The sequence below is a fragment of the Podarcis filfolensis genome, assembly GCF_964270895.1.
Source record: "Podarcis filfolensis genome assembly, chromosome: 13".
In the NCBI taxonomy this organism is placed as follows: domain Eukaryota; kingdom Metazoa; phylum Chordata; class Lepidosauria; order Squamata; family Lacertidae; genus Podarcis; species Podarcis filfolensis.
This window is the reverse complement of record NC_139615.1, coordinates 22,268,226-22,282,733: the sequence shown is the minus strand read 5'-3', so window position 1 is coordinate 22,282,733 and position 14,508 is coordinate 22,268,226. Positions and strand designations below refer to the sequence as shown.

General features: G+C 39.9%; 3 protein-coding genes across 3 annotated transcripts in view; 2 read left to right on the top strand and 1 right to left on the bottom strand.

The window, feature by feature from the left end:
* Positions 1-4,334, top strand: part of LOC310746573 (von Willebrand factor A domain-containing protein 5A-like) — a 28,963-nt gene extending 24,629 nt beyond the window's left edge. The window contains exons 19-20 of the mRNA XM_083580460.1: positions 65-3,446; positions 3,832-4,334. Of these exons, the coding sequence (XP_083436586.1) occupies positions 65-144 (80 nt within the window). The 3' untranslated portion in view covers positions 145-3,446; positions 3,832-4,334. The remainder of the gene's footprint in view (positions 1-64; positions 3,447-3,831) is intronic.
* LOC310746597 (erythroblast NAD(P)(+)--arginine ADP-ribosyltransferase-like) overlaps positions 1-14,508 on the top strand; it is a 420,131-nt gene that overhangs the window by 36,220 nt on the left and 369,403 nt on the right. The gene's annotated exons all lie outside the window — the stretch shown is intronic.
* LOC310747390 (vomeronasal type-2 receptor 26-like) overlaps positions 1,045-14,508 on the bottom strand; it is a gene marked incomplete at both ends in the record, with an annotated part of 28,957 nt that continues 15,493 nt past the window's right edge. The window contains 7 exons of the mRNA XM_083581753.1: positions 1,045-1,943; positions 4,338-4,464; positions 5,079-5,306; positions 5,634-6,565; positions 7,305-7,308; positions 7,770-8,061; positions 9,388-9,491. Coding sequence (XP_083437879.1) covers positions 1,045-1,943; positions 4,338-4,464; positions 5,079-5,306; positions 5,634-6,565; positions 7,305-7,308; positions 7,770-8,061; positions 9,388-9,491 — 2,586 coding nt within the window. The remainder of the gene's footprint in view (positions 1,944-4,337; positions 4,465-5,078; positions 5,307-5,633; positions 6,566-7,304; positions 7,309-7,769; positions 8,062-9,387; positions 9,492-14,508) is intronic.

Genomic DNA, 14,508 nt, shown 5'->3' with positions numbered 1-14,508 from the left:
CTGTGAGGAAACTGCTTGCTGGTGCCACACTGAAATAACCATCTTGTATCCCTTTTTGTTGCAGGGCCTAAACTTGCTGAGTGTGTGAAGGCTGGCAATACCTTCTTGGGATGTGACGTCAGTGCTGAAGTCTTTGGGCTCTGAACTGCCCCCTCTTGCCAGCATAAGCCTTATATATTTCACTGGAGTTTTGGCACTTGCTTTTTCTTCCCTTCAAGAATATCTCATTGTTCCATCTGCATGCCTATTGTACTTTCATGAGCCTTCTATCTTTTGGACTTACTTCAGATGTGTCTCTTTTCCTCAATAGGGTAGCAGTTCTTCAAAGATGCTTTAATTTACTGCAGTAATATCAGTGATGTTCCCTATGCACTCCATTCATAAACATGTACTGAGAGAGCGGAAAGAGAACTGTAATAGGCAACTGGATTGTGTGTGGGAAATGTTTTGGGAGAACATGTTCACAGTTTGAGTTAGGGGTTGGGTGAGTTTCAATAAAGAAAAAGGTGTGCAGGTATTTTATGCAAAGTGCAACAGTTACTTGCCTCAATGTTGTTTGGTCATATGAAGTGTAGGCAAAGAACTTATCAATTGATATGTCATGGTGAGCTACAAATCCCATGATGCTGAGTGGAAAAAAGACAATAGTAACACTATGCTGAACACTGTTTTTACCTTACTAATAGTCAAAGGTGAAGAGGACATCTTGCAGATGAGCTGAAGCCAAAAGTGTGTGTGTGAGAGAAGGATCAAGATACAAGGACCCCTTGAGAATTTGAGCAGCAACATTTGCCTAGGCAAGCACTTATGCATAAATTCTCATAACATCCCTTCCCTCACTATTTTCAGGTAACACAGATAAAACCAGGTAATAGAATCATAGCATGGTAGAGTTGGAAGGGACCATGAGGATCATCTAGTTCAGCCACCTGCAATGCAGGAATATGTAGCTTTCCATATGGGGAATGAACTTGCAACCTTGGTGTCATAAGCACCATGCTCTAACCAACTGAGCTATCCAGTTGTATAAGCATTATCATATTATTATTTTCTTCTTATTAGTATCTCCCTGTTATTCAGCTCTGGTCTCAGTACAATGATGTAGCATTTAGGGAAAAATATGCAACCAAGCAATCCAGCACTGGAGGACAGGATGGAGAAGATTTCCACAGCCACCATGTATTTTCCTTTAGTGCTCAAGTAGGTTGGAAGAAAGGTTATCCAAACACTGCAAAACACCAACATGCTGAAAGTGATAAATTTGGCCTCATTGAAACTGTCTGGCAACCTCCGGGCTAGGAAAGCCACAACCAAACTGACAATGGCCAGGAAGCCTATGTAGCCCAAGACACAATAGAACATGATTGCTGAACCTTCATTACATTCTAGTATTATCTTTCCATGCACTGTGTGCATGTCTCTATCAGGGAATGGAGGGGATGTAAATAACCAAAGAGCACAAATGCCTGCTTGAATAAAGGAGCAGGAAAGGACAATAGAATTTGCGAGTCCTTTCCCCACCCATTTCCTCATTCTAGATCCTGGTTTGGTTGCCATGAATGCCAGAACCACAGTGATGGTTTTTGCCAACACAGATGAAAGAGCCACAGAAAAGATGATGCCAAAAGTAATTTGTCGAAAAAGGCAGATGATCTTTCCAGGTTGTCCGATGAAGAGTAAGGAGCAGAGGAAGCAAAGGAGGAGGGAGATGAGGAGGATGCAGGTAAGGGTCTCATTGTTGGCTTTGACTATGGGAGTGTCTTTGTGCTTCATAAAAGTTCCAAGTACTAAACTTGTGATCAAGGAGAAAGAAATAGCCGTGATAGCTAAAATGCTCCCTAACGTTTCTTTATAAGAAAAGTGGACTAGAATCTTGGGAATGCATTCAATTTGGCTGTTGTTGGGGTATTGGTCTTCTGGACAACTGACACAGGCATCCATGTCTGAAAAAAAGGAGGAATTGTTTAAGTATTTTAAAATGTTAACCAACACCTCCCTAATTTTTAAATGTTGCATTTCTTTGACCAACACTAGGAGAAAGGATTCCCATAATTTCAAAGAGAAAGTGAGAGTGCTTGGTGATCATGCAGATCTGGTAATGACTAAATGTTTTCTGTGACACAATTTTTGTATGATGCAGACCTCTTCTCAAGTCATGAACATAGAAGGTGACTCTTGGAAATGCTGTTCTTTGTTAGTCTTAATTCTCATGTATAATTTACAAGATTGTTATTGATGTTATTGGGATAGTTTATGTGGAGCACTTTAAACATCCAAAAAGCACTTTTCACGTGCCTAATTATTATTATTACTATTGTATTTGAGTTTGGAGAGCCCTTTAATCCCAGAGCATGGTATGAAGGCACATTGCACAGCTAGCCTTCTGAAATTGTAATAGTTTGGGTCTGGTCAGTTCCGGGATGGTGGACCATCCATGAAGTTTTGGAAGCACACTGACTTGATTCTGCTTGTGGAATGAATGCAAAGAATGGAATACACTGATTCATTTACAATGGATATGAACATTTAATCATGTGACATTTAATTAAGTGACATTTATCTCAGTGGAACACATGTGCAATAAGATCATGTCTCACAGATGAAGAAAATTTGCTGTCTCACCTTACTGGTGAGTTGATGGGATGCACTGCATATACTTGGGATGACCAAGCAGAGTAATGGGGAAGTGAGAAGAGGACTGCACCAAATTTGTCTAGCAGAAGTAGAAATTGTATGCCTGTCCCTCAGTGTTGGGCTTCAAATCCCCATTAGCAATAATTAGAGCACCTTCCTGTATAACCAGCCCAAAAAGATGTGGGTTTTTTTTGGCTGCTGCTGTAAGTGGCCATCAAATGCATTGGCAACCTGTGCATTATTTTGTCTGTACCACTTGAATCATTCCAGAGCACTGAGTGGGGAAAATTGAGGCCACCAAAACATATGGTGCAGAATGTTTGGAGAAAATTTTGCAAAGTGGTCTGCTTTTTGCAGGTGGGAGAGAGAAAGAGGGGGAGAAAGGTCAGCTTTATATTCAAATGCAAATCTGCTTCTTAATAAAGAGATTCTAGAAATCCTAACAGTCTAGTTCAGAATAAAAGCCTTTCTATTGTCATTTTTAAATAACCAAGTCAAAAATTCCCACTAATGTACTTAAAAATAATATAGTGATTTACTGCTAAATCACCATCTACCTACTTCCCATTATTGGGGAAGCCACAGAAGTGAAGGCTTTTAGGTGAAAGTCTTCTATGAGGGATGCTATGTGTGAATAAACAAATCAAAATTAGTTTGGTGTAATAAACAGAAATTTGCTATTCCCTTTCTATCTCAATGATGGCATCAAGCCACACACACACTTCTGAATATTATACATGAAAAAGGAAAACCCATGCAAGTTGGTTGTTCCCAGTGTCTATGCAAATTGCACCAATCACCTCATGCTTAAGGTAAAGGTAAAGGTAAAGGTACCCCTGCCCGTACGGGCCAGTCTTGACAGACTCTAGGGTTGTGCGCTCATCTCACTCTATAGGCCGGGAGCCAGCGCTGTCCGCAGACACTTCCGGGTCACGTGGCCAGCGTGACGAAGCTGCTCTGGCGAAACGGCACCAGAGCAGCACACGGAAACGCCATTTACCTTCCCGCCAGTAAGCGGTCCCTATTTATCTAATTGCATCCGGGGGTGCTTTCGAACTGCTAGGTTGGCAGGTGCTGGGACCGAGCGACGGGAGCGCACCCCGCCGCGGGGATTCGAACCGCCGACCTTTCGATCGGCAAGTCCTAGGCGCTGAGGCTTTTACCCACAGCGCCACCCGCGTCCCACCTCATGCTTAGCTTTGCTAAATCTTACTTATAATTTTGTAATAGTTTTGCTCTTTCACATCCAGGTGGACATTGTAGCCTTGGGTGAGTATGTTTGTCCAGTTTGGGCTGGTACACCAACTGTGCCCATTCCTAAAGAAGGTTTATCTGGCTATGGCAATACATGTGTTCAATACATTGAGGATGCATTACTGCAGTGCAGTCCACCAGGGGTTTCCTTTGAAGATTTCGAAATTTCACTTGTTCCAAAATGTGGCAGCTCATATCTTATTCAGAAGTAAATATTAGGAACATATTTCTCTTCTCTTGAAGCTTCTAGTACATTTGCAGACCCATTTCAAAAACTGATTGATAATTTTTAAAGTCTGAGATTTCTTAGGGACACACACACACACACAAGCTCCTATTTGAATTGATGAGTGCATTAAGATCTGCTTGGAGGGTTGTGACTCTAGGTTATGTTCTTTTATGTTCTGTTCCCTGTGTATTTCATAAAATTTATTGATTACTCCTCCTACCCTTCTGGTGTGAGATCTTTCCTTCTGGACACCGAGCACAATCATAGCAGCAAAATCTCTCTCCCTCCTTCTTCTTCCTGCTATAGCCAGGATAGCAGTTGTCATTGCATATAGAAACTGGCAGCACCTGTACAGAAACATGAAGGATTTTAAGCAAGACCAGTCATCCATTCTACACAATGGGCTGTATGGCAAACAGAAATAACATGACCTGATATTGGTCTCCAAGCACATTGTCTCCATACACCAAAATTGTCAGTCTTTACACCAGTCAGAATTAAAAAGATCAGTGAAAGGTGGAAAACTGCAGTTCCTTTATCTCTCTCATTCAATTAGCTCTGCATCAAGCCATGGACCTACAAAAGGTAGTTAGTCTCAAGTTCTGGATGATTGAGGGAGATTACAGTGTGCTTATAAGTCAGAGGTAGCCAAAATGTTGCCCTCTAGACATAACTATAACTCCAATCAGTGGTCAGAAATGATGGGACTTGTGCACTGTAGAGGACTTCATATGGAGGTAAACGAAAAACTAATTCCTTACATTTAATTAACTGATGGGTTTGATTAATAAGAACAATGCTTCAGTTCATCAGAAAGGTGTTGCTGCCCTCATGAAATATCAATCAAGATGATGAACCCTCTTTGAGATGAGGCCTTGTTCATGAAATAAAGAGATTCTGTGAGATTTTAGAAGAATTAAAGCTCGACTGTAAAAATATGTTTTCAAAAGATGAGTCTCACCTGATTAAAGCTTTGGTGCCAGACAATTTGGTCATCATGAATTGTTAACTCTTTGCCTGGAGGAGCTTGAGGTTCTAGCCTTCCAACTTTTACTCTCATCACTGAGCCATTGGGAAACATCATCCAATTGGTAACATCAAAACTGGCCACCATTTCTCCATTTCCATCAAAGTGCACAATTTCTCTAGCACTATTATTGAATATGACCCTACTTAGAAAGTGATGGACCTAATTTGGAAGAATATATTGACAAAGGGATAAATAATGATTCTAGGCCTCCCAAATATTCCAATGTTTAGCATTCTTTAAAGTCTGTCTGGGTCTTCTATGTATGAGTTCATTTTCTATTGCTTACTGTCGTTCCCCTCTATTAGGCTACAAATGCTTGGCATATTATGGGGAAAAGGTCATTAGTAACATTACTTATCAAAATGAACACCCTCGTCCCCAAACAGTCCCCTACTGCTGGAATTGTTTCATGCAGAGATAGAATTGCCTTTATTTCTGGATCATAAGCTAATCTGTTCTGTAGCCATTGTATTTAATTGTCAGTACCTGCCAGGGTTGTATATTCTGAACGGCTAATTTCCTTCCTTCTTCCATTGTTCTGTATTTGAAGCTGTGCATGTACATGGCATGCAAAGCATGTGCCACAGCATAGACAGCATTGTAGACATTATAGCTGTGACCAGTCATGTCCATTTCAAACAGAATTCCAGGAATATTCTCCATCATCTCCTTTCCAGTGCAGATTTTATTCTCCTTTTCCTCCTGTTCATTAGACTTTAATGAGCAGCTGAATGCCTGTTCCCAGAAGTCCTGGATAAAACCATCTCCTTTGGCCCAGGAAGGTCTTACTCCCTTAATGAACTTTTGAAATCCTAATGGCTGATTTGAATGAATGCTGAAGGATATGGTACCATGAAAGGCTTGTATATCCCAGATCTTTTGAATGGACAGTGATTCAAAATCCCAGTGGGATGTAACAACCCACACTTTGCCCAGAGGTGGCAGTGACAAGAAAGGTGCTAGAAATAGCAACATTCTCATAACCTGAAAGGATGGAGGTTCTCCATATACAAAGAACACACTGACCTTTCTCTCCATGAGAATCTCATAGTTTTTCCGCTGTTGTATGAGCAGTTCTATCAATTCATCCACATAATTACATTTTGGTATTCTTACTATGAAGGCATAACATATGCCATTCTGGGAGAGCATTGGCACCATGGTCTGTAAAAACTGGTCCCCTTTGTCATCTGCCACAGCCAAGAGCCCAACCCATGTCCATCTGAAATGCTGAAGTAACCGCACAGCTCCCATGTATTGGTAGGCTTCATTGGGAACCATCTGGTACAAAAATGGAAATAGCATTTTGCCATGTTGTACTGCTAGAAATGACCCATAAGTGAGCTGAAATAAAACATATAAGATTTTTTGCACATAATAAAAAAGTGTGTCTTTGTATCCCAGAGTTGGAAATGGTCCTGTAGGCAATCAAGTGCGAAATCTAGTATGATGCAGGCAATCAAGCATTTGATCACCCGTGATTTATAGCTTTTCATCCCTCTGCTTGAAGAATTCCAGGAAGCACCCTTTGATAATTCTACATCTGAACTGGACTGACATATGCAGACACTCTTTCAAGGTATCTGAATTTTTTCTTTGAAGCTTGTGAATCCTTACAGCAACAGGAAAAAGAAGGGGGAGGACAAGGTGCTTTGTGCTTTCTTATGGTTTTCAAATGGCCTCCTTTTTTCTTCTCTTCTCTTCTGTGTGCTATGTTATTGTGTTTGTTATTTCAGAAAAGAGGGGGGAGGCTTTTGATTTATGCTCAACAAGTAATTTAACAAGGTTTTACTATGACCCCCCCTCAACTGAGGCTGAATGGACTTTATTTAAAATTATTTATGGACTGGAGTAGGAGTGCTGTCGCAGGAATGTGTGTGTGTGTGGGGGGGAGAGAATGAACTGCTGCTGAACAGATGTGGTAAAGAGGCTAAAATTGAGGAAAAACATCTTGCTTTTTAACTGTGTTCAGAGGAAGAACTCCAGAGTGGAATTTTAATGGCGGAGTTTGGATATGCACTCTGTGAGTTATTTATGGCTGCAGCTCATATGCTAGTCTGTTAACAGAGGAAGGAATGGAATGTGACCTTGTCCCATCCAGATAAACACCGCAAATAACTGAACAATGGAAGATAGTAATTAACTCTCCCAGCATACCAGTCTGGAACAACAATGTATATGAAGGACTACACATTTGAAATGGATTATTTATTAATAAGATGTAAAGGAGGTGCTGTTCGTATGGTGAAAAACATGGCCAGCTGGACAAATGGTTTAACGGCAAGTGAAGGATTTCAACTGGACTCGAAATAAAAAATTATGCAGCTATGTGAGGGAATGATGATGATCATATGTTTGGAACAGGAACAGGAAACCGGATTTTAAGAAATTGTATTAAATTAAATTTGGTTTGATTTGTAATAATTTGGAAAATGAATAAAAATAATTAAAAAAGAAAACAAGAACTGTGAATACAGATAATATGTGCTTGCTTGATTTACTTTCCTAAATACGAATGAACATGTGAATTTCCATTTCCATGTGTGCTTGGAGTGGAATTCTCCAGCATCCCTGATCAAGATGGTGCAACACTTTTGTGGTATCTCTAGACCAAGAGCTTACCTGTGGAGTCTTGTGCATTGCTGAAATAATGGCCATATTGACAGAGATTTCAGATATAGATCCACCAATGAAAGCTATCAGTGTGTTCTGGTCATCACAACAGAAGTTGGGGACAAACTGTTGTTGTTTGGAAAGCAGGCTTAGGGTGGCTTTATAGGTCATTCTTGCACTGAAGTAGCTATTGAGGATATAGAACCCCAGAGAGACGTTTGATAAGATGCTGGGATTCTCATTGATCTCTTTGACAGCAAATGCTAAAGCCAGAATGTGCTGGTAGTTCTTAGGCAGCGAACTGTAAAAAGAGGTACAACCTGTTTAATAAAACAATAGCCAATCAGCCACAGAAATACATTTGTACACTTCATCATCATTCAACAGCAAACTTCTGATATTGAGATGTAACTCAATACTACAGAAGTTGCAAAAACCAAGGAGATAATAGAATAAAGCTAGCAGAAAGTATGTGTCAGGAATGAGCCAGCTCCTAGTGGAACTTTACAGCCTGCTGCAGAACAGACAGGTTAGAATTGATGCAGGTTGAGCAAAGAATAAAAAAGACAGGGGTGCCTCCTCCAGGCATTGGAATGCCAGTTGCCGAGGAAATGACTGAGAGCGGGCTGGAACACAGCCAAAGCTCCCAGGAAGCTCAATCAGTCACAAACAGGCACAGAGATAGTCTGTCAGAACAGGAAGAGCTAATCCAATAAGTCTGAAGAGTTGGTGAATGGGAGGGCTGCTGGATAGGAAGCAAAACAAGAGACGCAAGGGGTGACGGTTCAATATATTCTGTAGAAACTGGAAGGCGTCTTCAGAAGGGTCATCTTGAGTGATAATACCATCGGCTGTGTTAGAGCTGACTGGAGCTATCTGTTTGTTTTTGCAATAAATCCTGCTTTTCAATTACCTATGCTTACTGCGCTATCAAGCTGGGAACCTGGACTCCTGACAGTAACCTATATGAAACATATAGTTTTCTGATAAATATTTAAATTATCAGAATGTTTTGGGGTCATGTAAGGCCTTACTATACTGTTCCTTGCATTGTTAGATTCGCTTTCTTTACAAAAATAATGTTTTGTCAATGAAACATTACAACAGTAATGTAATGCAATGTAATAAAGGAGGATTTTATTCATATTTGCTTGAATGTGAATAGAACCCCTCTCACAATCATGTACCATGCCATATTAATCAACAGAGGTACTGGGAGGGCATGATGTATGCAAGGACATTGTGAGTGGGACTTGAATGTGTGCCCGTCCCTTGTCCCACCCATTGAGCATTGAACATGCCTAAAAACCTGAATTCCTGAAAGGCAGGGACATATTAATGTAAATTAAATGCATCTACCATTTATAATAAGCATCTTCTCATTTAGGGGTCAGATTTGATTGATGGCCCCAATCCATGGTGCTTTAATATCCAGACACAAAGCCTATATGGTCCCAGTGTAAGGTAGTCTCAATGTGTTACAGCATGAAGGAGAAGAAATAATATCTTAATGATGTGCACTCAGATATTCAGAACGAAACTATTGTTGAGTGAGAGAGAAATGGAAGTTTGTGTGGGAAGGGAGGGGAGGGAGAGAGAAGGAAGGAAGGAAGGAAGGAAATCTTACATGGATTCCTCAATCAAGGCCTGTGCTGGCTGTTCCAAGAAGGAGAGGTTGTTATAAAGGAAGTAGACTTGAGAAACAATCCCACCAATGACAAAATCTCCTGACTGGTAAAATTCATGAGGGATAGGATGAGGATCGTTATATATGGAGCAATTAATAGAATGAGTCTTGCATACTGTATGACATAGCATTGCAAGCAGCAAAGCTACAACCAATATGATTTTGTTGACAAAAAGTCCCCTCCAAACGTATGTTTCCATCTACAGCACATATGAGGATGCTACCAGTTTTGGTACAGCCTTCTTAGAATCGTAGTTGATTCTGCTGCTACACTTGGTTACCAAGTGGTCTTCTAGGGAATTTGGGTGTCAGTCTTATATTTAAAAGTAGCTCCTTATCAATCTGTGACTTTCAACAGCATATTCTTGTTATCTCCTCCCTGTATTCTTGAAGGGAGATCTTAAGAAGTATGCCTTTTCCTTTTCTTAAAAAATAGCCATGTGCTTCTTTTCACCTACAGGTATCTATTATCTTGTCTTAAAATGTAAGAAAAGAAGTGTAACCTTGAGGATTTTCAATCAGCTTGTCCAAAAGAATGTAAGGTACATTAGGGTATGGAAGTGTGCAGGAACGAATGTGTAAATCAATAACTAATAAATGCGGGACTTTTTTATAGTAAGAAATTGAGAAGTTGAAGATGAATAAAGCAATAAGAATGAGAACTGGGATACACATACAGTTGTGGTTTTTTTTGTGGGGGGAAGAGACTTAAAATCATGACAGGAAAAGGTGATGGATGCAAGGGAAACAAATATAGAGCAAATGATCATAGAAAGAAAATTGGCACCATCTTACCTATGCCGAGATCGTGTTCTTAGTAACATGTGTGATTTATAGCTGTCCTCAGAAGCTGATTGTTCATCTTGCTAATGGACTCTGGATGTCAATTGTATGAGAAGATAAAAAACGGTAATTATGATTATATCTTCCCCAGTGTGTTGTTGGTCTCTGCAGCTGCATCATGTGGAACTGCTAGGAGTTTTCCCTATTATAGAACAATTATTTTCTTCTTAGAAGGATAATAACTAGTTGGTGGAAATTTGCCGGGTGACCGCAAGTTACCTTTGCCTGGGACTATATCTAAATATGCTGCCAGGTTTTTGGTTTTTTTTTAGTATGCATTTCTCATGATGTACAAATCTTTATGCGATTTTACCTAATATACACGTTGCTGCAATGCAGTGTTCCTTAATATAATGTATTTTTTTTTAAAAAAACTTTTCAATAATATATGCATTTCTATGTACACTTTAGTCCAGTCTAGTACACTTTAGTCTATGCATTATTGCACACATTATCTGGCTGCAGAACTGCATTGAAAAATTCAGAAACATGCACATTTTAAAGAATGCTTGTGTTTTGGCCACACAATGTTTCTGTAAATGTGAATTAAGTAGGTTGATATTTAAATGCAAACTAAATTGAATTTCTTCGTCATCCCTGGATAAGACTTATATCAAATGTTCAAGCCATGCTCTACTCTGGCCCTGCACACTACTGTGCCCCTGGAAGGTTGCTCATATGCGAATATGGCCCATGGGCTGAAAATCCCTGTTCCCCATGGAATTGTGGCAGGGTGGCAGCTGTGGCATGGAGTGGCCATGGTGGAGAGGGCGGCTCCTTGCCCTAGCCTCAGCATGACAGGAGGGGTTGCTTCTTCCTCTTGCATCCTGCTAGGTGCCAGGAAATGCATACAGGATTCTGTGAAGTGTGAAATAGACTTCCCTGCATGGGAGGGGTGAGGCCAGTACCAGTTACATGTGCTTGCCTTGCTCTTTTCAAGCCCAGGATAAGGGAAGGAATGGAAAGGACTTGGGAGAGCTCTCTTGCCTGGTCTATCTGCCTCAGCAAGCCCCCCACTTGCACTCTCCCTCTGATTTAATTACAGCACGTACCACTATTGACCTGACCCTTGAGCTGGGGAAGCTGTGCAGTTGGTTGCTGACTCTGGGCCTCCTGGCTCTGGAGTCCTGGAGTCTGTACCATGGACCTAGAAGGTGCAGGGCTTGTCAGTCCAAACACTGCACAGTCTCTTTTTTTTTTTTTTTAAATATTTTTATTCAAAAGTTTTTCCATATAAACACGACATACATAGACATACAAAAACAAAACGAAACAAAAAACATGTACCATTTCGTATCCTAATTTCTTATACCTTCCTTCCCCGACTTCCTCATACCTCCCATTTCTGTATTCCAAATTCTTATCAATTGTTCAGCAAATCTTCCCTTATTTTAGTTAAAGTTTAGACTAATCTTCCTTATTCTCCTTGTCTTAACCATTACTAATAGTAACCATTTACTTTCTAATCCAACATCATTCTAACTTTCATTAACTTTATAATATTTCTTTAAATAGTCCTTGAATTTTTTCCACTCTTCTTGCGCTGTTTCTCTTCCCTGGTTTCGGATTCTGCTCGTCATTTCTGCCAAACCCATGTAGTCTATCACCTTCATCTGCCATTCTTCCAGTGTGGGTAGATCTTGCGTCTTCCAGTACTTCGCGATGAGTATTCTAGCTGCTGTTGTAGCATACATGAAAAAAGTTATATCTTTCTTTAACACCCCTTGGCCGACAATACCCAAGAGAAAGGCCTCTGGTTTCTTGGTGAAAGTATATTTAAATACCTTTTTAAGTTCATTATAGATCATTTCCCAGAATGCCTTAATCTTTGGGCACGTCCACCAAAGGTGAAAAAATGTACCTTCCTTTTCTTTACATTTCCAACATTTATTGTCAGGCAAATGGTAAATCTTTGCAAGCTTGACTGGGGTTATGTACCACCTATAGATCATTTTCATAATATTTTCTCTTAAGGCATTACATGCCGTAAATTTCATCCCAGTGGTCCACAACTTTTCCCAGTCAGCAAACAAAATATTATGACCAATGTCCTGAGCCCATTTAATCATAGCTGATTTAACCGTTTCATCTTCTGTATTCCATTTCAGCAGCAAGTTGTACATTTTTGACAAATTCTTAGCACTGGGTTCTAGCAATTCTGTCTCCAGTTTTGATTTTTCCACCTGGAAGCCAATTTTGCTATCCAATTTGAACGCTTCATTTATTTGATGGTAATGCAGCCAATCTCTCACCTTCCCTTTTAGTTTCTCAAAACTCTGCAATTTCATTTTGTCCCCCTCCTTTTCCAAAATTTCCCAATATCTTGGCCACTTGGACTCCATATTTAACTTTTTAACTGCCTTAGCCTCCATTGGCGACAGCCACCTTGGAGTTTTATTTTCCAGCAAATCTTTGTATCTGACCCAAACATTTAATAGTGCTTTTCTGACAATATGATTTTTAAAACTTTTATGTGCTTTAACCTTGTCATACCACAAGTATGCATGCCACCCAAAAATGTTATTAAAACCTTCCAAATCCAAAATGTCTGTGTTTTCAAGAAGCAGCCATTCTTTCAGCCAGCAGAAAGCTGCCGCTTCATAGTAAAGTTTAAAGTCTGGCAGGGCAAACCCTCCTCTTTCCTTTGAGTCCGTTAATATCTTAAATTTAATTCTGGGCTTTTTGCCCTGCCAGACAAATTTAGATATATCTTTCTGCCACTTCTTGAAACAATCCATTTTGTCCATTATTTGCAGTGCTTGAAACAAAAACAACATTCTTGGCAATACATTCATCTTTATGACTGCAATTCGACCTAACAAGGAAAGCTTTAAATTTGACCAAATCTCCAAGTCTTTTTTCACTTCTGTCCAAGTTTTTTCATAATTATCTTTAAATAAATTCACATTCTTAGCTGTCATGTTTATACCCAAATATTTCACTTTTTTAACCACAGTCAACCCTGTCTCATTCTGAAACCTTTCTTTTTCCACCTGTGTTAGATTTTTCTCCAATACCTTTGTTTTTGACTTATTCAATTTGAATCCTGCCAATTGACCAAACTCTTGGATTATTTCCAAAACTCTTTTCGTACTAGCTTCTGGCTCTTGCAATGTAAGTACTAGGTCATCTGCAAATGCTCTCAGTTTGTATTGTTTAGCTCCGACCTGGATCCCCTTAACCAACTGGTCCCTCCTGATCATATTAAGCAAAACCTCCAGGACCGATATAAAAAGTAATGGGGAGATAGGGCACCCCTGGCGTGTCCCTTTTTCAATCTTGAATTCTTCTGTGACCACATTATTTACAATTAGTTTAGCTTTCTGTTCAGAGTATATTGCACCTATACCATTCTCAAACCCTTGGCTTACCCCCATCCCCCGAAGGTTCTTCAACATAAAACTCCAAGAAATGTTGTCAAAGGCTTTCTCGGCGTCCACAAATATCAAAACTGCCTTAGTGTTTATGTTCACTTCCAACTTCTCCAAAATGTCAATTATATTCCTTACATTATCCGACAAGTGCCTTTTCGGGAGAAAGCCCGCTTGGTCCCCATGAATCTCCTCCATCAAAATTCTTTTCAGTCTCCTTGCTAAAACATCAGCAAAGATTTTGTAATCCACATTTAGTAACGAGATGGGTCGGTAGTTCTTAAGTTGAGTCTTTTCAGTCTCTGTCTTTGGTATAAGTGTAATATAGGCCTCTCTCCACGTATCGGGTGCCTTCCTCCCCTCCATGATCTCATTGCAGACTTCCTTCAAAGGTTGTATAAGCCCTGCCTTTAAGACTTTATAATATTTGGAAGTCAGTCCATCCGGTCCAGGTGATTTGCCCAACGTCATGTTTTGAATGGCATCTTCTATTTCCTGTGCTGATATTTCCTGATTCAAAATTGTCTTACTTTCCTGTGAAATCTCTTTCAGCCCATTTTTCTCGAGGAATTGTTGTATATCTGTTTGTTTTTGCGGCCCTTGTGTGTAGAGTTGTCTAAAGTAGTTCTGAAAACAATTCCTAATTTCCGCTGGGTTGCTTATGTTCCTTCCTTCCACTTCTAAATTTGTTACCGTGTTGAGTTTTTGTCTCTTCTTTATTTGCCAAGCCAATAGCTTGCCACATTTGTCAGCCGATTCAAAAGTCTTTTGTCTCATTTGCTTAATTTTCCACTCTAGTTCTTGATTCGTCAGTTCCATATATTGTGTTTGATAAAGTTTGATTTCT